General features: G+C 37.7%; 1 protein-coding gene across 1 annotated transcript in view; it reads right to left on the bottom strand.

Moving 5' to 3' along the window:
• LOC308489273 (multidrug and toxin extrusion protein 2-like) overlaps positions 1-27,155 on the bottom strand; it is a gene marked incomplete at both ends in the record, with an annotated part of 41,218 nt that overhangs the window by 11,679 nt on the left and 2,384 nt on the right. The window contains 6 exon segments of the mRNA XM_081030159.1: positions 18,033-18,042; positions 18,960-18,987; positions 18,991-19,057; positions 20,747-20,844; positions 23,015-23,059; positions 24,548-24,688. Of these exon segments, the coding sequence (XP_080886285.1) occupies positions 18,033-18,042; positions 18,960-18,987; positions 18,991-19,057; positions 20,747-20,844; positions 23,015-23,059; positions 24,548-24,688 (389 nt within the window).

Below are 27,155 nucleotides of genomic sequence, written 5' to 3'. Positions count from 1 at the left end.
CCGGTAACAGCTGGTGGTCAACTAGTCAGCACCCTTCCATGTGAGGCCCAGAGCCTGGAAACTGCTCTCTGGGACTCTGTCCCCACAGTGGGGAAGTGTAGATTTCAGCTTAAAATAAGTGATCTGAGAATCAAAGCTTCGTTGAGCGGTAGCAAGTTCCTCAACACTGAAGTTACAAAAGTGTAAGTTGAACAACCTGGCAAGGATGTGTTCAGAAGAATCCCAATGTAACATAGGTGATTATATCAAATAGTCTTTTAGATCACTTCAATCCTAAGATTTTATCAAATTTGGAAAGTTCTTGCCATTCTTCTTCAAGTTTCTTTCTTTCTTTCTTTCTTTCTTTCTTTCTTTCTTTCTTTCTTTCTTTCTTTCTTTCTTTCTTTCTTTCTTTCTTTCTGTCTCTCTTTCTTTCTTTCTTTTCTTTCTTCCTTTCTTATTAATTTCAGGTGTACAAAATAACATAGTATTTAGACATTTATACACCTCACAAAGTGATAACCCTAAATCAACTCCATCTGACACCATACATAGCTATTACAATACCATTGACTATATTGCCTATGCTGTACTTTATATCCCATGACTATATATTTTTTTAAATTATAGCTGACATTCAATATTACTTTATATTAGTTTCAGTTGTACAACATAATTGTTAGTCATTTACATAACTTATGAAGTGATCCCCCCACAAATCTAGTACTCATCTGACACCATACATAGTTTTTTACCATATTATTGACTATATTCCCCACACTGTACTTCATATCCCATGACTATTTTGTGACTACCAATTTGCACTTCCTATCCCTTCACTTTTCTCACCTATCCCCAAAACCTCCCTCCCATCTAGGAACCATTAGTTTGTTCTTTGTATCCATGAGTCTATTTCTGTTTTGTTAGTTCATTTATTCTGTTCTTTAGGTTCTACAAATAGTGACCTCTTATGGTATTTGTCTTTCTCAGTCTGACTTATTTCACTTAACATATTTCACTTAACATAATACCCTCTAGGTCCATCCATGTTTTTGCAAATGGTTAAGATTTCATTATTTTTTTATGGCAGAATACTACTCCATTATAAATATGTACCAGCATTCTTTATCCAGTCATGTATTGATGAGAATTTTGGGTGTTTCCATATCTTGGCTGTTGTGAATACCGCTGTGGTAAACGTAGGGGTGCATATATATTTTCAAATTAGTGTTTTGGATTGTTTTTATAAATACCCAGGAGTGGATTTGCTGGGTGATAAGGTAGTTGTATTTTTAATTGTTTGAGGAATCTCCATACTGTTTTCCATAGTGGTTACACCAATTTGCAATCCCACTAACAGTGCACAAGAGTTCCCTTTTCTCCACATCCTTGCCAACACTTGTTTGTTGATTTATTGATGATGGCCATTCTGACAGGTGTGAGGTGAGTCTCATTGTGGTTTTTATTTGCATTTCTCTGATGATTAGTGATGTTGAGCATCTGTCCATGTGTCTATTGGCCATCTGTATGTCCTCTTTGGAGAAATTCAGGTACGCTGCCCATTTTTTAAATTGGATTGTTTGTTTTTTTGGTGTTGAGTTGTATGAGGTTTTTTTTGTTAATAAATTCTGGATGTTAACCTATTATCAGATGTTTTTGCCTTATGTTTTCTTTTAAGAGTTTTGTTGTTTTACATCTTATGCTTAGGTCTTTGATCCACTTTGAGTTAATTTTTATATATGGTGTTAGGTAAAGGTCCAACTTCAGTCCTTTGCATGTGGATATCCCAGTTTTCCCAGGACCATTTGTTGAAAAGACTGTCTTTTCCCCATTGGATGGTCTTGGTATGTCTGTCAAAAATCATTTCATCATATATGCAAGGGTTGATCTATATATCTAATTTCATCTATCTGCATGTCTTTGTTTTATTCTGGGAACTTCCACATATCTATCTTCAAGTTCATTATTTGGTTTTTCAGCTTTAACTGATCTTTTAAGTATCTATTAAGTATTAAATTTCTATGGCTATATTTTCTTTTTGAAAATCCTAGCTAGTTCTTTTCCAAATATTGTTCTCTTGGTTTCAAGTCCTTCTTTTATTTTTAATGACTTTTTAAACATAATACTTTTCTATTCTCTTTCTTATTATTAAGCCATCATTTCAAATTTGAACTCTAATTTTCCCGTTTGTTGTATCTGTTAACTCTTGCTCACAATGGATCGTTTCTTTGTATTTTATAATTTTTACTGTAAGCTCACCACTAGTGGGGCTTGTTTTTTCCACAGGAATAATGAAGAATTATTGCGTCACTCTCCCTAACATAAGAAAACCTGTGACAAGAAGCAGAAAGTAGAATGGTGGTTGCCAGAAGCTGAGGGCAAGAGGAATAGGGAGTTGTTTAATGGGTCCAGTTTCAGTTCTGCAAAATGAAAAAGTTCTGGAGATTGTACGCACAACACTGTGAATGTACTTGTTATGTGTATTTTACCACAATTAAAAATTAAAATAAAAGAAAGAAGCCTGTGACAGAACAGGTAGAAAAACAGAAAATCTGAACATAGAATTATTAGATAATTTTAATAGTTTACCGCACACCTATAAACAAGCTCTAGTATCACTACTTAAAAGTAGAAGCAAAAGTAAACCTTCCTTTGATCATATATTTCCTATCATCAACCAAACAAGCAGAATTGTCTACCTCAGCAGCCTCTGCTTCTTTATCTACCTTGAAAGACAGTGCATTCGAATCTCGCTCTGACTCTGCATCACTTTGTACGGTCTCTAATGACCCTTTATACAAAAGACACTTTCCAACCTTATCTTTGGCTACCTCTCAGCAGCCCTCAACCAGTTGTCATTCCCTCTTTGAATCATTCTTTGTAGCTGGCCTCCCTCATAACACATTCCTTGATTTTCTCCTTTCCACATTAACCTGTCCTGTCTCTTTGCTGGGTTTTCCTTCTATTTCTGACCTCTACACATTGGGACTTGCTCTGAGATACTCTTCCTTTTTATTCCCAGATGACCACATCAAGTCCCACTAAAATTATTATTTTCATTTTTAAGATTAAAAAAATTACATGGAAACAAAAATGGCTCATAATCCCACTGCCCAGATGGCCTCTGTTGATCTTAAAAGAAAAGAAAAGAAAAGGAAAGAAAAGGAAAAGAAAAGGAAAGAAAAGAAGAAACAAACAAAACAAAGGGAGTACTTGTACAGAGTTGGAGTATTCAAAAAGCATCTGAAGGAAAAAGGCATTACACTCACACCATTCTTCAAGCCAGAAACTCAAGTCATTTGTGATTCTTCCCATTCAGTGCCTTGTATTCTACATCCAAACCCTAGTCATATCCTGTCAGTTCTCCTTCTACAACATTGTGTAGAGCACATAAAATATATTATGTATGTTGGACAGAGGTTTGCAAAACAAATTGTTTACTAGTAGAGACATGAGCTAGGAATATGGCCACACATGTGTGAGACTGATAAGAGTGAAGTGAAAGACATGTTTTTGTGTGAAACTGAGCATAACAAAATTGAGTGATAAACACGTTCACCAAAAAAACTTCTGGTTATCACCTCAGAGGTAAACAACTCCTGGCAAACAACTTCTGGTTATCACCTAAGTAAACAAGTCCAAGGAAAAGAGGATAAAAGCAGAGCTCAAGAGCAGTGCAGCGAGTAGTCCGTCTGGGCGCTCCAGCTAAGATCCTCTGTGAGACTCTGAGCAAGACACTCAGGAACGATCCTCCAGGATGTTCGTCTGGGCGATCTGATAGAGTCCTCTGCAAGGTGCAAGCTGCGATATTCTGGGACTCTCCAAAGTTCTTCCTTGCAAGACCAGCTTGCTCATCATGGGCCCAGTCATCTCTCCCGGACCAGAGACCTTCTCCACCTCGATTGACTCTGGGACTTGGTTCGTTGTTAAATTCTATCCTATTCTGTATAACCTTCTGTGCTTACCAGAGTATTGGCCTCTGGAGGGACATTGGTTCCTAAATAAAGCTGTGTTACTCACTCAAGTGGGGAACAAAGTCCTGACACACAGGTTCAGATAGATCACAAGTACCACGCAGGGATTTAGGGCCCTGCCGAGGGGTTAATGTCCCACTGACTTTCAGGAAGAGACTGAAATGTGGCAACTAACCTTCCAGGCACTCGCAACAGACATGACTAATTCATCCACTTTCCTCCTTCTCTATCAGGAGCCTCTTTCTTGCTTAGCTGGACAGTCTCTGTCTAGCCCTCCCGACTCCCACACTTGTTCTCCTCTAAGCCAGCTTCTAAATGGCGGCAAAAAGAATATCACATCCTTCTCTCCTCACTAAGCCTCTCAGCCAGGTTCCCATTTCGGGTCCCTGAACATGCCAAGTGCTTTCCCATTCGGGAACCTTTGCTCAAGCTACCCAGTCAACTCTCCCCCTTGGGCTTCTGGGCTGGCTTGCTCTCACTTTTTGTCTCAGCTTAGATAGCAACTCAGAAGGATCGTTCTTGACTTCTTTATCTAAAAAGGTATCAGCCTCTGTTTTTATGTATTTCAGTCTCTTTTTCTTCTTTTACAGTACATGTTATATATATTTGTAACACTCGTATTGATTTGTTTCATTTTTTATCTCTGTCTCCACACCAGACCACAAGAAGGCAAGGACTGTCTCCATCCTACTCACCACTGTATCCTAGCACCAACTCCATATTTACTTAACAAACATGCCAGGCATTAGGCTAACTATTTTATACCCATTATCTTATTCAATTTTCATCTGCAAAATAAGTATTATTTTCCCCCCATTTTGTCTATAAGAAAACTGAGACTCAGAAAGGTAAGTAACAAGCCCATGGTCACACAGTTAGGGAGCAACATGGCCCAGACTCAAACTCAGTGTGTCTGGCTTCAAAATCCATGCTCTCGCCACTGTACTGTTCTCTCTCTCTCTCTCTCTCTCTCTCTCTCTCTCTCTCTCTCTCTCTCACTGTTTATTCCTCCCTCCTTAATGCACCGCACGGTGGACATTCAACACACTGGCTGAGTTAATGTAGTGACAATTACCCAGCAGAGTTTATGCAGAGAAGATGCTTGAGTCTGACCCTTGAGGTTCTTACCACATATGCCGCGGAGGTCAGTTGATAAATGATGGCCTGGGCTACACGTTCTGTTACACTAATCAGTCCTGAAATGTTGGCACACACACACACACAAAACACATTTCGAAAAGTACATTAAAGCAGACATTTTCCTTATGAAATTGAGATATATCTTATTTTAAGAGAAGCTGAAACTTCCTCCAGAGGCATAACCCAATGGAAGAATTCACTGTATGTTCCAAAAAGAACCCCAGCCATACATTCCCAGGAAGCAGTCATGAACTTAGGCAGCTAACATGTGATACAGGTTCATTCTACAACCCCTGCTGCACCAGGGAACAACCATTAGGTTTAAAGCAGAAAACAACAAGCTTCCTAGAGTTGCAGGTCATTCCTCAGGGACATGTAGGATCACAATATTGGAGGGGAAGGATGAAAGGCAGTGGAACTGTATATAGAACTTACGGGACTATTGGATTATTCGAGTGTCCACAGAAACTTTCATACCAATTACTATTTATCCCTATCCCTATCATTTTCTCTATTACTTTACTAGCAATAAGATGGCTAAGGTAAATACCTATGACCAAAATTATTATAGTTCTGATAGAAACATAGATCATGTCTAAAACACAGCCAAATTAGTCACTCTGTGTTTGTAAATATCTTAAAAAACTTGGCATGCTGCCTAGCAAAAATCAGCTGAAGCAGAAGATGGTCTGAGAGAGACATGAGACCTAGATTTGGGTTTTTGTTCTCCCACTCCATGACTTTGGCAAAACTCTTCACAGTGGCCTTCCTTTTAAAATCTACAAAATGAAGGGCAGTGAAGTAGAGCTAAAGCCCCACCCATCTTGAATATCATCATGGCTATACAAGGACTTAAACCTATATTGGAAACTTCCATTAGAGTCTGATGAAATGGAGAGAAAAGAGATAAAACTTAATGTTGCTTGAAAAGTTCTGAACACATGATTTCTACTGAACTGTTGACAAATCTGCAAGGAATGTTCCAATCTCAAAGGCCCACCACTTAATGCACACCACGTGCATACTAAGAATACCCAGCTAGATATAGGAGACCCACTCCTGGAAACACTCATTAGTCCAACCTGGAGAACAGGGAAGAAAACAGGCATTTACTTTTCAACAGTCTCTGATACCAACAATTCTATTTCATAGACCCGCCTCCTCCAAATGTCTAGAGACTGGGAGTAACTGCAGTTCTCAGAAAAATAACATATTCTAAAGATGTAAAACAAGACCAAAGTTTGAGATCGCAAGAATACAACTTGCAATACTTAGTGAAACTGAAGCTATGTGTATGCCCTATCACCCATACATTTTACTCCTGGGTATAAGTGACACAGAAACTTTTGTAGATCTCCACAAGAAAACCTGTAGGATATTCACTGTGGCGGGATGTGGTTGTGGGATATTAAGGACATCAAGGAGACCATCACTAGGGGACTAGAGAAGTAAATATGATAGATGTACCTTATAGTTAAAAGCAGAACACCAGATGTCCATACAGCAATATGGTTGGATCTGAAAATACATTGTGCAAACAGACAACAAAAGTAAAAAAGATAAGTTGGACTATATCAAAATTGAAAACTTATGTGTGTCAAATTATACAATCAACAGAGTAAAAAGACAACCCACAGAATGGGAGAAAATATTTGTAAATCATATCATTGATAAGGATACCTGGATATCATAATATCCAGTATATATAAAGCACTCCTACAATTCAACAACAACAACAAAAATTAAAAATGGACAAAGGACTTGAATAGACATTTCTCCAAAGAAGATATACAAATAGCTAACAAGTACATGAGAAAATGCTCAACAACACTAATCATTAGGGAAATACAAATCAAAACCACATGAGATATCATCTCATACCCATTAGAATGGCTGCTTTAAAAAAAACCACATAAAATAACAAGTGCTACCAAGAATGAAGATAAATTGGAACATTGCACACTGTTGTTAGAAATGTAAAATGGTGCAGGCACTTTGGAAAAACAGTATAGTGGTTCCTCAAAAAATGAAAAGTAGAATTATCATATAATTCAGCAATATCACTTTTGGGTATATATACAAAAGAATTGAAAACAGAATCTCAAAGAAATATTTGTACACCTATGTTCATAGCAGCGTTACTCACAATAGCCAAAAGGTGGAAGCAACACAAGTGTCCATCAACAGATGAATGGATAAACAAAGTATATACGTACAATGGAATACTACTCAGAAGAAATTGTGACAAATGCTAAAAAATTGGTGAACTGCAAGGACATTATGCCTCATGAAATAAACCAGTCAGAAAAACACAAATACTGTATGGTTCCACTTATATGAGGTCAAAATCATAGAGACAGAAAATAGAATGGTGGTTGCCAGGGGATGCCAGGAAGAGGAATGGAGAATTGTTTCATGGGTATAGAATTTCAATTTTGCAAGATGGAAAAGTTCTGGAGACAGATGGTGGTGATGGTTACACAACAATGTGAAGGTGCTTAAGAACTTAAGATGTGATTTTGTGCCACAAAGAACCTGCCAATTAAATTATGGTATTAAAATTTAGTACATCAATTGAAAGATGAATTCCAATTTTAAAGATATTAAAATGCAAAATAGTGAGTCTCAGAATTAACAAAGTATGGGTATAGGTATGTTCCATGACTCAGGATATAAACAGATGAGAAATCTAATGCCAGGAAAGAAACATCACAAAACCAATACATAAAAGATTTCACACCTGATGAAGTAGAAATAATAGGACAATCTGAAAATAATTTTAAATATGCGTTCTTAAAATGTTTAAAAGTAGGAGATTTTAAAAAAAAAAAATAAAAAATAAAAAAAATAAAAGTAGGAGATTTTAAAATAAGGATTAACAGGTATAAAAGAGAACAAAGTAAAATCTCTGAAATAAAAAACATAATTGCTGAAAATAAAAACAATGAATGAATAAGAAACTAGACAAGACACAGCTTAACATACAATTAGTAAAGTGAGAGAAAGAAAATGTCTCAAACTACAACACAGAGAGTTACAGAGAGAGAACATGTGAAAGACAAACGAAGACATAGGGAAGATATCTGAGTACAAAGTAAAGAATAGCTAGAAATGGAGAATAAATAGTGGAAGAAGAAGCTAAAATTTCCCCAGAATTTAATAGAGGCTCTCACATTAAGAAAGTTTATCAAATACAAGATAATTTTTTAAAAATCCTCATTTGGCCATGTTATAGTATAAAAAGGAGAAAAAGAAAATCTTTAAAACTATGAGAGAAAATACTGGTTTGTTTACAAAGCAAAGACAGTCAGGTTTTGGTGGACTTATCACTGAGAACAAGAAGGAAAAACTGTGATGTTAGCCACACAAAATGACTCTCAACTTGGATGTTTATACCCATAAATATTCAAGAATGAGGATAAGTAAAGACAGTTTTGAAACATTTAAAGACTTTATTGACCCTTACTGAAAGAACTACTGAAAGATGTATTTAAGCGAAAATAAAAGTAAATCCAGGAGGAAGAAATGAGATTCAAGAAACAACAGTGAAGACATTAATTTCTAATATGTTAATAAATCTAAATTTAACAAAATAATATTTTATTAGAATTTTTTAAAATCTGGGATTAAACTTATAATTAACAATAATTTATAAGATAAGGCTAGGGAAATTAGAAATTAAGGTATGCTGTCTTATCTGGGAACAGGACAGAGATAAGAAGCATGTATTTTAAAATATTACAGTGAGCATTATAGTTGCCTGTCTAACCACCATTTCTCCTTCTCTTGGAAATGCCTAACTTTCATTCAGATGTCTATAGTTCCCATGCACACCAAAACACATACTGTTGGAATTCCAGTTACATGGGCCAGTTATATAATGTAAACCTTTAATGGTTAAGCTAGGTTGAACTGGTTGTTTTGTTTTTAACTTACAGCTGAATGCATCCTAACTGATACAAGTATGCACATTAAAATTTAAGAATATTTGAAACCCCCATTGTAATAGTTGATTTGAGAGAGAATCATCAATGTATGCTAAAAGCATTGGATGAAAAGTTATTGGAGAACCAGATAGTCAAATGATCTCCATCACCTTACAGATTACTTTCTAATTACAAAGGAGAAAATGTGTATTTCCAAAGGAGAAACATAGTGGTCAGCCAAATGATCAAACTCAGCATCACCTGAAATTATTTGCCTCCAGATCTAATGCAGAAAGTACACACCACCTCTTACATAGTTTTCTTGCCAAAATGTTGTAACCTGAATCTACTCCTGAGGAAACAAACATAAGGAGACAAATCTAGTCTGTAGGAAATTCTCCAAGACAATTGGTCTAAGCTCGTTGAAAAATCAGTGTCATAAAAACAAAAATGATAAGGGAATTGTTTTAGGTAAAAAGAAGATAAATACACAACAGCCAAATGCAATGTATGAATGTTGACTGGATCCTGGATCTCAGAAACAGGTTTAAATATATGATGGTTTGGGGACAGCTATGGAAATCTGAATATAGAATGTATACTATATGATATTATTGAATATCATATTCAATAACTTTTTTCTTTTCTTCAATATGATAATACTGTGGTTATTTAGAAGAATGTTATTTAGGAGAGATGCATACTGAAACAATTAGTGGTAAAGTGTTGATTTGTTGGGTAGCAAAAAAATGGATATATATACATACATATATACCGGGGGTGCCAAAAAAATGTATAGAAGTGGGTACTTTGGTCAACGTTGCTCAAGCAGTAGTTCACCATAATCAGAATTGCCTGGAAGCTGATGGTAACCACTTTGAGCACCTCTTGTAATTGTAGAAGTCAAACGTGACTTGTATTCATTTTTTGTTATCGGTATACGGGTATATTGAGTGTTACAATTTTAATAGTTTTCCTTTTTAAAAATATGTATACATTTTTGGCACCCTCTGTATGTATATGTATGTACATAAAAAGAGAAACAAATACGGAAAAATGTTAAAAATTGGCAAATTTAGACAAAGCACATTTGAATGATCATTAAACCATTTCTTCTACTTATTAATTGGCCTGAACATAAAAATAAAATAAAACGTTGGAGGGAGTAATGAAAAAATGCTTGTGACTAGAAAACAATAAAAATGTTTAAGGCTAATAAAAAATAGCAGCTAATATTAGTGAATGCACTTTCTGTCATAGTCTTTGTTCTAAAACCTTCATATGGATTAACTCAGTTAATCCCCACAACAATTAAATGAGACAGGTCCTATTATTACCACCATTTTACAAATGAGGACACTGAGGCACAGAAGTTAGTTACTTTTGCCAGATCCCACTATTAAGAAGTTAGGTCTGAACCTAGGCAATCTTGCTCCACAGCCAAGGTGCTTAACAACTTTGCCCTACCGCCTCCCAGATGAAGAGGAGTTATAGTAAGAATAGAGAAAAGAAAGAAAGTGTAGTATGTAATCATTATACATTTGATATATATATATATAATTTAAATGTTTTTAAGGTGGTTTAAAACATTTACAAGATTGGCATATTAGGCTTAAAATTTTAATTAAATGTTTAAAATGATAAATTTGCAGTCAATGTTTAATTGTATGGGAAATCTAAATTGTAAATTCTTTAATTTTTGGTTTTTAGTTGTGTAAGTACTGGGTGAATATTTAGAAGAATGTTGATTATTTAAAGAATGTTAAATGGTTAATAAATTCACAACAAATAAATAAATCCACACCAAAATCCAACCCCCAAACATTAAAGTATCTAACAACTTGGTGTAATGAACTACATTTGCAGTGTCCAAGTTATGCACCTGTGTCTATAAAAAACTATTTAGACATGGCTGTTTTCCTCCACCACTAAAACTAAGGGGCGGGGAAAATAAAAATGAAGACAAAAATTGAGCAGACAGATGAAAATCAGTTTGCACAGATTTAAGTGCTCCTTCCTTACTTTATTTATTAATCATTGGTAATTAGCCCCCTCTGTAGAAGCCATTATTGTTTCTCATAACTAGATAATTTACTCACAACTTAAAATATTTACAATGGTCCAGAAAATGTGAATCTATAGAGACTGAGAGCAGATTAATGGTTGCCTGGGGTTCAGGGTAGGAACAGGGATTGATTGACTGCAAACAGTCATGAGGAGTCTTGGGTGATGAAAATGATCTGAAACTGAATTTTACAGCATGTAAACTATACCTTAATAAAGCTGTTTAAAAAAAAATCCTGAGATTATTTTTCTCATTTTGACTTTGAAACCTAAAGAATCTGAAATGATCAGAATTGTGATCCAACAAGAGGAAATGATCGAATGTTGTTTATAGTTAGATGTAGAGGCAGGACAGAGTGAAACTGAGAAATTCTCTAAGCATTCACTTATCTATTTCTGCTTTTAAAAGTGAAAGGGGGGCTGGCTGGATGGCTCAGGTGTTTGGAGCACCGTGCTCCCAACACCAAGGTCTCAGGTTCGATTCCCACTTGGGCCAGTGAGCTGCACCATCTACAGCTAAGATTGTGAACGACAGCTCTCCCTGGAGCTGGGCTGCCATGAGCAGCCAGAGGTTGGCGAGAGCTGCTGTGAGCTGCTGACTGGCACTGGCGACCAACTGCCTCAGCTGGGGGGAGCGCAAGGCTCATAATACCAGCATGGGCCAAGGAGCTGCGTCCTACACAACTAGACTGAGAAAAAACAGCTTGAACCGGAGTGTTGTGGGGGAATGGAAGAAGGAGGAAAAAGTGAAAAGAAAACAAATAAAAGGAAGATGATTATAAATAAAAGTTAAGGTTTAAGGACCTAAGCTTGCTCTTATTTTATCACTTTTAATGATTAACTGTGTTTTAAAAGCTTGCTCTCATTTTATCACTTTTAATGATTAACTATGTTTTAAAATGTGTGTATGAAATTTTTCTTGTTGAAGACAAACTCTGATCTCAGGTTGGTAGTATTTGTACAAATGTATTGGGACTCAATTGGGTTAAAATGAACATTTCACTATTTCAGACTTAATTGAGAAGTATTTCTTCAGTGTATGAAAAAAGGGGTCTGTGCAAAGTAACTTCAAAGGGTGATCTGATCATAAATTCCTAATTGGGAAGATTAAGGTGGATAGTCATGCCTCAGGCATATAACTTTTTAGTAAAAGGATTTTTTTGGCCTTAAGTAGCCCTGTCACGTGGGGGCATTCAGCAGGGTCTCTGGTCCCGCTCCCCACATAGGATCGCAGGATATGGTGAGGCCAAAAAGGAACACCAATGGAGGATGTGGATAGGGGAGTCACACCACTATAGTCTCGCTGGTGGCTGGGTTGGATAAACAGGAAACAGGAGCCACACAATCGCAACCCTCACTCTGCCGCTTGCTAGCTCAGCCACCATCTACTTGTTAGCCCCCATTTTCCTGCTGGCATAGCCATAGCAGTTATATTAGTGGCCAATGGCTCACTGGTTACTAGCTCACTGGTTATTAGCTGACAGCCAATAAGCCACAGCTGATGGCCATCCAATCATAGTTGATGGCCATTTACTACCTGAACCAACACCTTTCCACGTGACGTCGAGAGCCTGGAAACTGCACTCCTGGAGTGCAACTGGAACTCCTGGTCCCCACACCTTTGAAATAATCTGTAATCACCGTCAAGAGAGCATAATCATGTTAATTATCCTGTAATCCACTCCTGCCTTGTTTTCTCCCACATCCATGTAATCTTCCTTAGTCCCTCCTTAATTTCAAAAGTATAAAAGAAGCTGCAAAACTGTTATTCTTTGGAATATGTTGTCAGTTTGGCTCAACTAAACTCATAAAAATTCTCTACAGGTTTGGACATTTGTTATGTCAACATTTCCATTAATGAAATGACAACGTTTTCAGGGAACTTGTTTTTTAAGCAAGACTATGTCTGAAATTTGGCAAGATAAGTGAGTATCCAGGGTGAATGTATGAGAACTTTAAGAGCCACAGCCTTAACATTTCCTGAGTGCTTCATGATTCCCAACTGTAGCAGAGACCACAATTTGTTTACCAAAATCCATTTCCCTATCTTTCACAGAAGTAAATTCATCAGAATTTAGAGGCCACTCGTACATTTCTAGCAATTTGATATGACCACATGACTATGTATTGGCCAACAAGATAAAATCAGAATTGGTGTGGGCAACTTTAAAGTGAACATGTGGGTGTCTTGTTCTTCCCACCCTCCTCCTTCCTACTCTGTTTCCCTGAAAATAAGACCTAGCTAGACAATCAGCTCTAATGTGTCTTTTGGAGCAAAAATTAATATAAGACCTGGTATTATATTATATTATATTATATTATATTATATTATATTATATTATCATATTATATTATATTATATTATAATATTAGACCCAGTCTCATATTATAGTAAAATAAGACAGGGTTTTATATTAATTTTTGCTCCAAAAGATGCATTAGAGCTGATTGTCTGGCTAGGTCTTATTTTCAGAGAAACACGGTACTAACTGGAATGTAGCAGCAAAGCTGGAGCCATCTTGGTCCATGAAGTGGCCTTGGTAATAGAAACCATATACATTAGAGAAACAAGGTAAAATGAACCTGGAACCCCTACTAACCTATATAGTACCCCCTTTATGGGTGGACACAACACTGTGGCATATAGGTTAGCCAGCAGATGTGCCTTTGTGTTAGGAAAAAGATGCTGCAGCCCTGTTCTAGGATGCAGAGCATGACAAGTGATATACAGGTTGTATGCTAGCCCCCACTCCAGCTGGTGACCTCAACCAGTAGTGATGGCCCTGCATAGGACCCTAACACTGTGGAGAGACATAACAGCTCTACACAACTACCTCTAGATTTCTTGCAGCCAATCTGCTTTAAGAAATTGTTATTTGTTTTTTTCTGTTATGCACAGCAGAATGTAACCCTAACTAAAACAATCTCTAGCTATAATGTTTAATTTCCTTTTTTTAAAAAATGGCAGAAAGAAATGTTAACATCTATTAGATCTATTATAAAGTATGGGTGTTCTATTATTCTTTATACCTCCTGTGACTTTTAAATATTCAGTAATTTGTGACTTTAGTGCTGTGTCCAAAAGGCCAAAAACACAGAATTCAATCAGGTGATAAAGAACATAAAGAATTATATAAAGATGTAAAGCAGGCGGTGGAATGTCATCACAGAATGTGTCCTTAGAGCCATTACAGAAATGCAAGTCAAAACCACAATAAGATACCTCTTCCTGCCCACTAAGATAGCTAGATTTTTTTTTTAAATAAGTGTTGGTAAGAGTGTGGTGGAAACATAAAATAATATAGCCAGTTTGGAATACAGTATGGCAGCTCTTCAAATTGTCAATCACAGAATTACTATATGACCCAGCAATCCCACCCTTAAGTACTAACCCAAAAGAATCAAATACTACTTCCACACAAAAGCTTGTACATAAATGTTTGTAGCAGCATTATTTGTAATAGCCAAAAAATAGAAACAAACCAAATATCCATTACTGTAGAATAGATAAGTAAAATGTAGTATATCCATATGATGAAATATTATTCAGCTATAAAATGAAATGAAGTACTAATACATGCCACAACATGGATAAACCTTGAAAACATTATGCTAAATGAAATAAACAAGTCACCAAGAACCATGTTTTGTATGGCTCCATTTATGAAATGTCCAGAATAGGAAGATCCATAGAGACTGGAGTAGCTTATCGCCTGTCAGAAAAACATGAATCTACACATCCAAGAAGCTCAACAAACACCAGGTCACTCAATGATACACACAGCAGGATATATTATAATAAAATTGTCAAAAGACAAAGAAAAATAATTTTTAAATCAGCAAGAGAGAAGTGGCTCATCATGTAAAAGGGATCCTCAGTGAGATTAACAGCCAATTCCTCATCAGAAACCATAGGGGCAGCAGAATGACAGATTTGAATACCAAAAGACAAAAACTGTCAACCCAAAACTTCTGTATCTGACAAAACTATCCTTTAAAAAATGAGAGAGAAATTAAAACAAACCCAGATAAACAAAAGCTGAGGAATTTTTTTTTACCAATTTTTTTTTTTTAACCAATAGATCTACCCTAAAAAGAAATGCTAAAGGGTTGAAATGAAAGGACACTAGAAAATAACTCAAAATTGTATGAACAAAGATGTTCAGCAAAGGTAACTATATGGGAAACTATAAAAGTCCGTATCATTGTATTTTTGTTTTGTATATCCATGTTTTATCTCCCCCATAATTTAAAAAGCAAATGCATAAAAAAGAATTATAAATATTTGTTACTGGACACACATGTATAAAGATATAATTTATGACATCAACAACATAAAGGAGTGGGGGAGAGAGCTGATTAGGAGTAGCATTTTTGTATACTACTGTAGTTAAGTCAGTCTCAATTCAAATAAGATTGTTTTAATTTAAGATGTTAAATATACACAAAGGAAATGAGAATGGATTCGAAACAATTCACTAAAAAAAATCAACTAAACACAGAAAAAGGCAGTAATGGAGGAAGTGAGACAAAAAAGGTAAAAGACATACAGAAAGCAAATAGTAAAATGGCAAAGAAAATCTGTCCTTATCAGTAATTACTTTAAATGGAAATGGACTAAATTCTCCAATAAAAAGGCAGATGTTGACAAAATGGATTAAAAAAATTATGTAGCTATATGCTGTCTTTAGGAGACTTGCTTTGTGAAACAGTGACTCACAAAGTGACCAACAGGCTACATGTGAGAGGATAGAAAAGAATATTCTATGCAAATAGTAACCAAGAGAGCTGGAGTGGCTATACCAAAAGCAGACAATATAGACTTTAAATCAAAATCTGTTACAAGGGGCAAAGAAGGACTTTATATATTGATAAAAGGATCAATTCATCAAGAAAACATAACAATAATAAACATGTATGTACCAAACAACAGAGCCTCAAAATATATGAAGCAGGGGCCGGTTTGGTGGCTCAGGCTGTTAGAGCTCCATGCTCCTAACTCCGAAGGCTGCCGGTTCAATTCCCACATGGGCCAGTGGGCTCTCAACCACAAGGTTGCCAGTTGAATTCCTTGAGTCCTGCAAGGGATAGTGGGCAGCGCCCCCTGCAACTAACATTGAACACGGCACCTTGAGCTGAGCTGCCGCTGAGCTCCTGGATGGCTCAGTTGGTTGGAGCATGTCCTCTCAACCACAAGGTTGCCAGTTCGACTCCTGCAACGATGGTGAGCTGCGCCCCCAGCAACTAGCAACGGCAACTGGACCTGGAGCTGAGCTGTGCCCACCACAACTAAGACTGAAAGGACAACAACTTGAAGCTGAATGGCACCCTCCACAACTAAGATTGAAAGGACAACAACTTGACTTGGGGAAAAAAAAAGGTCTGGAAGTACACACTATTCCCCAATAAAGTAGTCCTGTTCTCCTTCCCCAATAAAACCTTAAAATATATATATATATATGAAGCAAACATTTACAGAATTGGAGAATTAGCTCTACAAAAGTAGTTGGAGACTCTAATATACTACTTGCAGTAATGGATAGAACATCTACACATATATAGAAGATCAGTAAGGAAATAGAGGACTTGAACAATAGTATAAACCACATATACTTAATAGACATATATAGAACATTCTACTCATTTTAAAAGACCAAAATCATACAAAGTATATTCCCCAAGGAATGAGGCTAGAAATCAGTAACAGAAGGAAATCTGAAAATTTCTCATATATGTGGACATTAAATGACACACTCTTAAACAAACCACAAGGGAAATTAGTAACATACTTTGAAACAAATAAAACAAAAACACAACATACCACACAAGATGCAGCAAAGGCAGTACTCAAAGGAAAATTTATCGCTGTAAGTGCCTATATCATCAAGAAGAAAGAAGAAAAAGAGCAAACTGAACTCAAAGCTAGAACAATGGAAATGATAATAAAGATTAAAGCAGAGATAGAAGAAACAGAGAATAGAAAAACAATAGACAGAATCAAGAAACCAAAAATTGTTTCTTTGGGAAAAAAAAAACAATTAAATTGACAAAACTTTAGCTTACACTGACCAAGAAATAAAGAGAGAAAACCCAAATATTAACAACTAAAATCAGAAACAACAGTGGAGGCATTACTAGGGCATTACTACCAACCTTACATTAACAAAAAGGATTATAAGAGAATACTATGAACACTTGTACACCAACAAATTAGATAACTGAAGGAAATAGAAGGAAATGGAAAAATTTCCTTTTTTTGTACACCAACAAATTAGATAACTGAAGGAAATGGAAGGAAGGAAAAGGAAATAGAAAAATTCCTAGAAATTACCTAAACTGAATGAAAAGAAAACCTCAACAAACATATAATAATAGACTGAATCAGCAATCAAAAACCTCCCAAAAAAGAAAAGTCCAGGACATGATGGCTTCACTGGTGAATTAATCCAACATTTAAAGAATTGACATTGATCTTTCTCAAATTCTTCCAAAAAATAGAAGAGGAAGTAACACTACTGAACTCATGGTTCATTCTGTGACACCAGCAATACCCTGATACATATAAAGACATCACAAGAAAAGAAAATCACAAACCAATATCCTTTATAAATATAGATGTAAAAATCCTCAGCAAAACACTGGCAAACTAGATCCAGCAGCATATTAAAAGGATTATACACCATGACCAAGTGGGATTCATCCCAGGAATGCAAACAATGACCAACACCAATCAGTTCAATTCACCACATTAGTAGGATGAAAGAAAAACAAACATACAAATAATGATCACCTCAATTGATGCAGAAAAAAGGGCATTTAACAAAACCCAATACACTTTTATGAATAAAAACCCTCAACAAAGTAGGAATAGAGGAAACTTCCTCAACCTGATGAAGGTCATCTATGAAAAACCCACAGGTAATATCAAACTTGATGATTAAAGACTTACAACTTTACCCCTAAAATCAGAAACAGGACACAGATGATCACTTTTGCTACTTATATTTACCACTGTACTGGAAGTTTTAGCCAGAGTGATTAATCAGGAAAAGAAATAAAAGTCATCAACACTGGAAAGAAAGTAAAATTATCTCTTAACACATGGACTAATCCTATATATTAAAACACCCAAAGAATCCACAAGAAAGCTACTAAAGCCAATAAATGACTTCAGCAAAATTTCAGGGTACAAGTTCAACAAAAGTAGATTAGAGGTTACAGCAAAGGGGTGGAGCAGGGGTGGGAGGGAAAGGAAAACTGGGAGTTATTGCTTAATAGGTACAGAGTATCTGTTTTAGAAATAGATGGTAGTGATGGTTGCACAACATTGTAAAGAGCACTGAGTTGAACACTTAAAAACGGTAAAAAAAAAAAGGCAAATTTTATGTTACATACATTTGACCACAATTTTAAAAAGCAGAAGAAACAAAAACAAATCTATTTTACTAAATTTACAAATGTATGTTATTTAAGGGACTTTAGTGAAGTTATAAGTGATTGTTTAAATAAGAGAGTTCAGTCTGTTCACTTGAGATGGTGAGACATTAATCAAACCGCACTTGAGTAGAGCAGGATGATTTGCAAGGAAAAACTAGGATTTTGGATTTGCAATTTCAATCAAATATTATTAATTCTTTCAATTCAGTAGCTGCAAACAGTTTTCTATGAACAAAAGCTGCATTCATGGATATAAAACAAATCTCACATTGACCTGTACGTTTTATATTTCAGTAATTTAAATACATTCCATAATTTTTTTTAATTTCCAAAAGATAAAAACAACAAAAAACACCTCTCTGGGGGAAAAACCCAGAAACCAGTATTATGTAGTTCTGAATGACAAATAACATAATGTAAGAAATCAATGTCCTTGTACCTCCCCAGGTGTTGATGTAAATTGTTTTTCACAACATGTATAGGAAAAGAAGAGCAGACAGGAAAAACTGGGAAGTGGTGTTTTCCGAGGCAGATCCTCTGAAGGAGAAAAGATAATTACTAGCTGTGAGGGTTTTTCTTCTAAATGTGAATAAACAGACCACCCCTGACAAGCTTTTGCTCTGTGTAAGAATCATAATTATTAGAGGAGCTTAGAACTCCTGGACTGTCTTAATATTTTAAACAGTGTATCCACTTACATGAGACTTGTTTTCTTTCACCAACATTGACTTTTGTGGGAGAACCAAGTGTCACTATTCACCAATGGTAAAACAAAAGGACATAAAGATTTATCACCATTCCTCATCCTAATAGCCTTAAATAAATTCTTTAAAAATGTAATTAATTAAACAGGATATAGCAAACAGCTACTGTGTTCACAATCTGGTCTAAGGTCATAGTAGTTTTATTTTCCAGGATTATAATAAGTTTGCTTTCTATTAAAATATAACCTTAGAGCATCTTCAATAAATGACACATTTTATCACAAATAAAATGATGGCAAGCTCTGGCCCAGAGAGCCAGAAACTTTCTCTTCTGTTTTTTCATTTCACTCTCCTGACCAACCCTCACATTTTACCATTTATTGATCCATTCCTGTATGTTCTTCTCCTCTTACCCACCTCTTACCCACCTATCCCCAGACTGTCCTTTGTACATCTGTTAGAAACTTCTCAGAGGTATGCCTGCAGAAGACCTGGATGGCCACTCAGATGTTTATGTGGGTCATTGTCACCAGTCCTCAGACTTGTCTGCTGACTCTTATTTCCCCCATGGCCAAAGACTCTTTTAGTTCTCTAGCATAAGGAAGGTGCTACAAATCTTTTTTTTATTGATTATTCTTATGTTCAAATTCTCCCCTATCCTTTGAATAATGGCTTTTGTGTATATTTTTTACTGCAACCAAGAGTAAGAAATAAATTTTCCATTACTATCCAGTATCCACATTAATATGTGTACCTACGAGTATACATAAACACATACACATGCCATAGAAACAAAAGTCTCATGAAAATTAACCCATACCACCTTATATTTTCTATGCTATTAATTTTATTTTGTTTCACTCATAATATATTTCATATTTTAAAGTGCTGGTCATCACTCACTAAACCAGTTTTCATTTATAAAGAAACACACTGCCCGAAAGCACATAAAAACTGCTGAGGTTTGGACCACAAGTGTTGGTGTGACCACACTAGCCACACGTAAAGGAGCCTGGCTCAGGGCCAACACATGATAGGGGTCATAAGTGAGGGATGGACCAACAGCATGGCACCTACTGAGGAAGGTCCGAATCTTGTCTTCTCGAACTTCATAAAGATGGAATTTGTCTCAATTTCTTACAATTCAGAGATAATGGGAGAATTTCTGCTGGCATCTGTCCCCCTCTTGCCTTTGCTCATGTCTCCCATCTCAGTTTTCACAGGCTGTAGCAACCCCCTCCTTGGGCGAACTCTACTTCACATGCAGGTGTAGGCTCGACATAGCTTCTTTTGTGACACTCTCCAGATCTCTGCAGACTAAGGCCTGCCACTGCTCATTTCCATCAGCCTGGATTGGCTGCTCCTCTTGGTACTCCATGCACAGCTGTTCCCCGTCCTATGGAGCACCTGGACACTGCTTGGAATTCCGGACTAGGCTGCTTCCCTGCTTGGGGTCCCAGCCCCAAGGACTGGAGCACACAGTGACACTCAGTGTTTGCTGAATAAACGGGTCACTACTTACACCACTTCCAGGTTCAAAGCATACAGCAGGAAGGCATTCATGCTCTCATTGATGACATTCACTGCAATCCCAATAATAACCTGAGGTAAGAGGGGGCCCTAAAATCCCCAAACAAACAGGAAAACAGCATTTTCTAAAGCTAATCAGTCAGGTGGTGTGAAATAATAAAACCAAAATATTGCTCTCTGCCCCCAGTTCCCAGCACATAGCTCCTAAAAATCATTGTAATTTCCTGGGTGATAAGAACACTAGGAGCATCTTTTGTTCTAATATTTGTCTTTGACGCCTGCTGACACAGAGTTCCTAAGACCCTTGTAATTTTCTAAGTGATAAGAACACTAGAAGCATCTCTTGTTCTAATATTGGTCTTTGACCCCAGTTCCTGACACAGAGCTTTTAAAACCTTGGAATTTCCTGGATGACAACAGTGTCTTTTGTTCTAATGAGGTGACTCTGGGAGGCCTCCTGGATGACTACAAAATGGGAACTGGTTACCAGGAAGAACAAGCCATGATTAGAAGCTGGAATTGTCAGTCCCTTCTCCTTTCTTCAGAGAAGGGAGAGGGCCTGGAAATGGAGTTAATGGTCCATCATGCCTACATGAGGAAGCCTCCGTAAGATCTCAATAGTACTGGGTTTGGAGAGCTTCCAGGTTGGTGAACTGGTGGAGGTGTTGGGAGAGTGGTACACCCTAAGAGGGCATAGGAGCTCCATGCCCCTTCTTCCCACATACCTTGCCCTGTGCATCTCTTCCATCTGGATGTTCATCTGTATCCTTTATTATTATCTTTTTGTAATAAACTGGTAAGCAGTAAGTAAACCGTTTCCTAAGTTCTCTGAGCTGCTCTAGCAAATTAACCAAACCCAAAAAGGGGGTCATGGGAGGCTCTGGTGTACATCCAATCAGTCACAAGCCCAGGTACAGGTGACAGCCTGGACTTCGACTGGTGTCTGAAGTATGTGTGTTGGGGGGGTGGGGGGGCGGCGAGGAGCTGTCTTGTAGAACTGAGCCTGTAATCTGTGTTAGAATTGAAGTAAATTGTAGAACATCCATCTGGTGCCTCTGAATTGCTTGGTGTGTGTGTGTGTGTGTGTGTGTGTGTGTGTGTGTGTGTGTGTGTGTGTGTGTGTGACAGGTCCCACACATCTGATGTCAGAAGTGTTATGGGTGTGAGAGTAAAGGAGAAACATAAGAGGAAAATTGTGTTTTTCCTACACTGTTGCTCAACTGAACATTCAGTGTTAAATAAGCAATGGTTTTAAATGACAGCAGTAACTCAAGACTGCAACAGCCAGGAGTTGAAACCTTTGAATAAGTCTCCTCCTTTGGTGCAGATTTGAAACTAACCAGAAGTTTGTAAGTGCTTCTGAATGAGCTGGTAGGTCAGTATCCATCACAATAACATCTAGAGAAAAGAGGGAAATCACAGGAAAAGGAAATAGGGTCCTGGCATGAGGTATAAAGGAAAGACCATTTAGGAGACATTTGGGACAAGTTACTTAACCTCTCTGCAGGGTTTCAGCAAGGGTTCATTAGGTTATCTTACACAAAACACCCAGCAGTGCCTGCCTCATAGCAGGCATGTAGTAAATGTTCATCTTCCTATGTTATGGTGCCAGTTACTCACTTCTTTTTTTATCTTCTGCCTTCCCTACACTTGTACTCAGATAAACATTTTGTTTAAGTGAGACTCCTACATCATTTTCCCCCGACATATAAACAGAGCTGACCACTATTAAAGCAGAATGGCTTCTTTGGACAAGAAGTAACATGTAGGCAAATGGAGGGCTCATAGTTAGTTGGACTCAGGGGGAGACACAGTGAGGCAGCAGAGCTCAGCTTCTCACCCCTGCCCACAGCCTTCTCCATTTCCCTTCTCTCTCTGGTGTGTGAGGACCTGGGGAAGCCCATGCACTGCTGGAAATGTGGCCATAGGAACTCTGAGTCTTCTTCCTCTAAAACAGAGGTATAAGAGCCAGGCCTGAGGCTAGATGCAAAGCCAGCAGCCAGACGATGGAGGAGGTAAGAGGTGGAATGTGGGGGCTGCAGAGAAACACAACAGGTGACCTGCAGGAATCTGACAGATCGATTTGGGCGTCTCTCCCAGGCTGGACAAATCCATCTATAAGACTCCACATCTCCCAAACAAAGAGCTCTGGGTAGAATACCAGGGGGAAGAAAGTGTATTACTTTTATGGAAAATTCCCTGAGGATCTTTACCACACATTTCCAATATTATGGAGTAAAAATATAAAAAGAATCTGTACCTGACTTTGTAAATATTTTGTCTGCAACTGGAACAGAAATGATGCCTGTAAGATAAAATAGAAATACAAATACATCTCATTAATATGAAAGTATAATTCTAACAGTTTACATCAGTTCTGGTTTTTAATAAGATATTTCCTCTTGATATGTGACCTCAAATTCAGAGAATCGGACACACACTAATCAAATGCCAGGACACTAACTATTTGGAATTTTCCAGAGTAGACTCAGTGAATAACTGACAAAGGCAAACTCTAGTTGCTTGCTGCTTGACATCTGAATGGTTACAGAATGTCAGCTGGTGGTACTTCCCCAAATCCCAGAGGAACCCAGGAAACATATGATCAATTTGCAATCAAAAGTAACCACAGAATAAGGAAGGAAATTTTTTCCCTTCATCAGTGTTTGTACTTAATTTAAGCTGTTGGACATCAAAGTTGCACAGGTTCTGAGAATCAGAAAGGTAAGGAGGACAGGCCCAAGAAATACATGTCTAGGGGCAGCTGGTTTGCTCAGTGGTTAGAGCACAGTGCTCATAACACCAAGGTCACAGGTTCGATTCCTACATGGGCCAGTGAGCTGTGCCCTCTACAACTAGATTGGAAACAACGACTTGACATGGAGCTGGTGGGTCCTGGAAAAACACACTGTTCCCCAATATTCCCCAATAAAAATTAAAAAAAAAAACACGTCGAACCTTTGCACAAACAGCACTGTGATAAAATAAACAAATAAAAGGAGGGGAACCACGACCATGACAACATTCATGAGCTGCTTCACAAGAATATCCTGACACTTAAGGGAAGTCTTTAAATTGAATCCATATTCTCTAAAAATTAAAATTAAAAATAATTTATGTGGGAGAAATTTTAAACAAATTTTAGGTGATTGTTTTTCTTCAACATAAGTCAATATTACATGAGGCCTACTAAATGTCTGATTTCAAAGGGGAAGTCTGACTTTACATTTTTCAGCTTATTCTTAGCAGAAAAGGTGGAATGAACACAGCAAAATGAACTAAAAGTTGGTCAAAATTCAGAAAATTTTTGAAAGGGTCAGGACTGTAGCTGTAACTCATAGTGAAGCAAGACCAACAGTCTTCTAGGAAAGAGATGCCTCCTTGTAACCCTTGTATCCTAATGTATCCTAATGTATCCTAAATACCAGAGAACATGCTGGAATTGTAGGTTAAAAAAACCCAAGTCTAGAAACAAAAGAGAGGGCAACTGTGTTGCTATCCTACTTCTGTCAAAAATATTCTGTGCATTGGCAAACCACTAAAATGGAGGAACTCCAGGAAAGGCAGACTGGGGCCAAAAGTATTATATTCTCATCCTGTGTCTTGTCACTCTGGGAAAGACATCAGTTAGTCCCTGCCAGAAAGGATTCTGTGGCCTACAGTCAGTTTCAATTTTCCATAGGGTTCAAATCCAGGTAAATTGCCGAAATTCAGGTCAACACAGGCCTAAGATGAATAGTCACTTACTCTGAATCTGGGACAATGACATGAGAGACGCTGCAGACCTGAAGACTTCAGGATCTTGTTTTAAGAGCAGGAAGATATGCTCAGTAATGATGAAGATGGCCCAGCAAGGAAAGCAGCACAGCATCAAGACGAGGATTCCTCTCCGAAGATTGATCCCCACGCATTTTAGATTCTTGCCTCCAAAGGTCTCGACAAAACAAATACAATGATAAGGAATGCCACCATGTAATGGACAGGCCAAGTTCTGGACCACCTACACTACAAACAGCCCCCCAAGGGAAAGTGTCCTGCCCACCACCACTGCCACCAGGTAGCCAAGTCTCCTGCCATCAGTTCCCCACCGAGCATCTGAGTCATGGGCAGCCAGTGAGCCAGTTGGCACCAGTGGCATTTCAAACATGCCCCGGGATAATGAATCCCTTGCTCCTGGAACATGGACAGTTAGACATGAAAGGCGCTGAGAGCAGACCCCAGAGCTTAAAAAGGTGCGGGAACAGGTGGCTGGATGTCTCAGTTGGTTAGAACGTGAGCTCTGAACAGCAAGGTTGCTGGTTAATTGCCACATGGGACAGTGAGCTGCACCTTCCACAACTAGAATGAAGACAATGAGCTGCTGCTGAGCTTCTAGAGGGGCGACTGGGTGGCTCAGTTGGTTAGAGCATGAGCTCTCAACAACAAAGTTGCTGGTTCAATTTCCACATGGGATGGTGGGCTGCTCCCCCTGCAACTAAAGACTGAAAACGGTGACTGTACTTGGAGCTGAGCTGCGCCCTCCACAACTAGATTGAAGGACAGTGACTTGGAGCTTATGGGCCCTGGAAAAACACACTGTTCTGCAATATTCACCATTAAAAAAAAAAACACAAAAAAAATTTATTTTTTTTAAAAAAAGGAAAAAAGGGTGCGAAGACAGGGCCCATATTAGAGCCATCCAGATTCATTCAGCAAATGTTTCTTGACTCCCTACTGTGTGCCAGACATTTTCAAGGCCCTGGGAATTCGCTGAGCAGTGAACAAAGCAGCAGGAGTCCTTGGAGCTGTCTTTCTAGGGGGAAAGGGAGACAGACAATAAACAAGAGAAACAACCAAGACCTATCTAGAGTAAGTAAGTGCTGTGGAGAAAAATAAATCTGGGAAGAGGGACAACGTGTTGAAGAAAGAGCGCAATTTTTTTCTTTTTTAATTTATTGGGGTGACAATTATTAGTGAAATTATATAGATTTCAGGTGTACAATTCTGTATTACATCATATATAAATCCCATTGTGTGTTCATCACCCAGAGTCAGTTCTCCTTCCATCACCATATATTTGATCCCCCTTACCCTCATCTCCCACCCCCACCCCCTTACCCTCTGGTAACCACTAAACTATTGTCTGTGTCTATGAGTTCTTGTTTATCATTTGTTTGTCTTGTTCTTTTCTTGGTTTTGGTTTATATACCACATATCAGTGAAATCATAGGGTTCTCTGCTTTTTCTGTCTGACTTATTTCACTTAGCATTATACTCTCAAGATCCATCCATGTTGTCACAAATGTTCCTATATCATCTTCTCTTACCGCCGAATAGTATTCCATGGTGTATATGTACCACAACTTCTTTATCCATTCATCTATCAAAAGACATTTTGGTTGTTTCCATGTCTTGGCCACCGTAAACAAAGCTGCAATGAACATTGGAGCACACGTGTCTTTATGTATAAATGTTTTCAAATTTTTTGGGTAGATACCCAGGAGAGGGATTGCTGGGTCATATGGTAATTCTATTTGTAATTTTTTGAGGAACCTCCACACTGCCTTCCATAGCGGCTGCACCAGTCTGCATTCCCACTAACAGTGTATGAGGGTTCCTTTTTCTCCACAGCCTCTCCAACACTTGTTACTATTTGTCTTGTTGATGACAGCCATTCTGACTGGGTTGAGGTGATATCTCATTGTGGTTTTTATTTGCATTTCTCTGATGATTAGTGATGTTGAGCATTTTTTCATATGTCTATTTGCCATTTGTATGTCCTCTTTGGAGAAATGTCTGGAAGAGTGCAATTTTTAAACTGGTGATGGGAGGCCTCACTGAGGTGATAGCGGGCAAAGACCTGTGGGAGCTGGAAGAATAAGCCAGGTGGACATTTGGGAGAGGCACAGCAGGGCCTTCAGCACCGCTGGAACCAGAGTGGGCAGCAGGTCTAGTGGCCTTCAGTGAGATGGGATCACTGGAGAATTCTAAGCAGAGGAATGACATAGTCTAACCAAAGTTTAAGAGTGATGAGGGGACAGGAGCCATGAGTGAGCAGCAGCTGAGAAGCAAAACCACAGCAGAGAGTGGGCAATGAGAGGATGGGGCTGGCTCCAGAGAGAAACAGATCCTGACGGGGTGAAGGGGCCAGGCCCCACAATGGCCTTGACCCAAGCTAGGCTTCAATTATATTTTCCAGGCTCCTTTTTCTTCAAATAACCTGAACAATTGTCTCTTTCTTACTACCAAATAAGTCTAACTTAAAGCACATTAAAAGACACAATGGAAACAAATTAATAATAAAATAATGGAAATATAAAAGACATATTATGGAATATTATGCAAATATTAAAAGGGAATGTGTATACCTATTTCATTCAATGTGTTCTCCAAAACACACTGTTTAATGGGAGGAAAACGTA

The sequence above is a fragment of the Rhinolophus hipposideros genome, assembly GCF_964194185.1.
Source record: "Rhinolophus hipposideros genome assembly, chromosome: 20".
Lineage (NCBI taxonomy): Eukaryota > Metazoa > Chordata > Mammalia > Chiroptera > Rhinolophidae > Rhinolophus > Rhinolophus hipposideros.
Note: the sequence above shows the minus strand (reverse complement) of the source record. Positions and strands in the feature narration are given on the sequence as shown.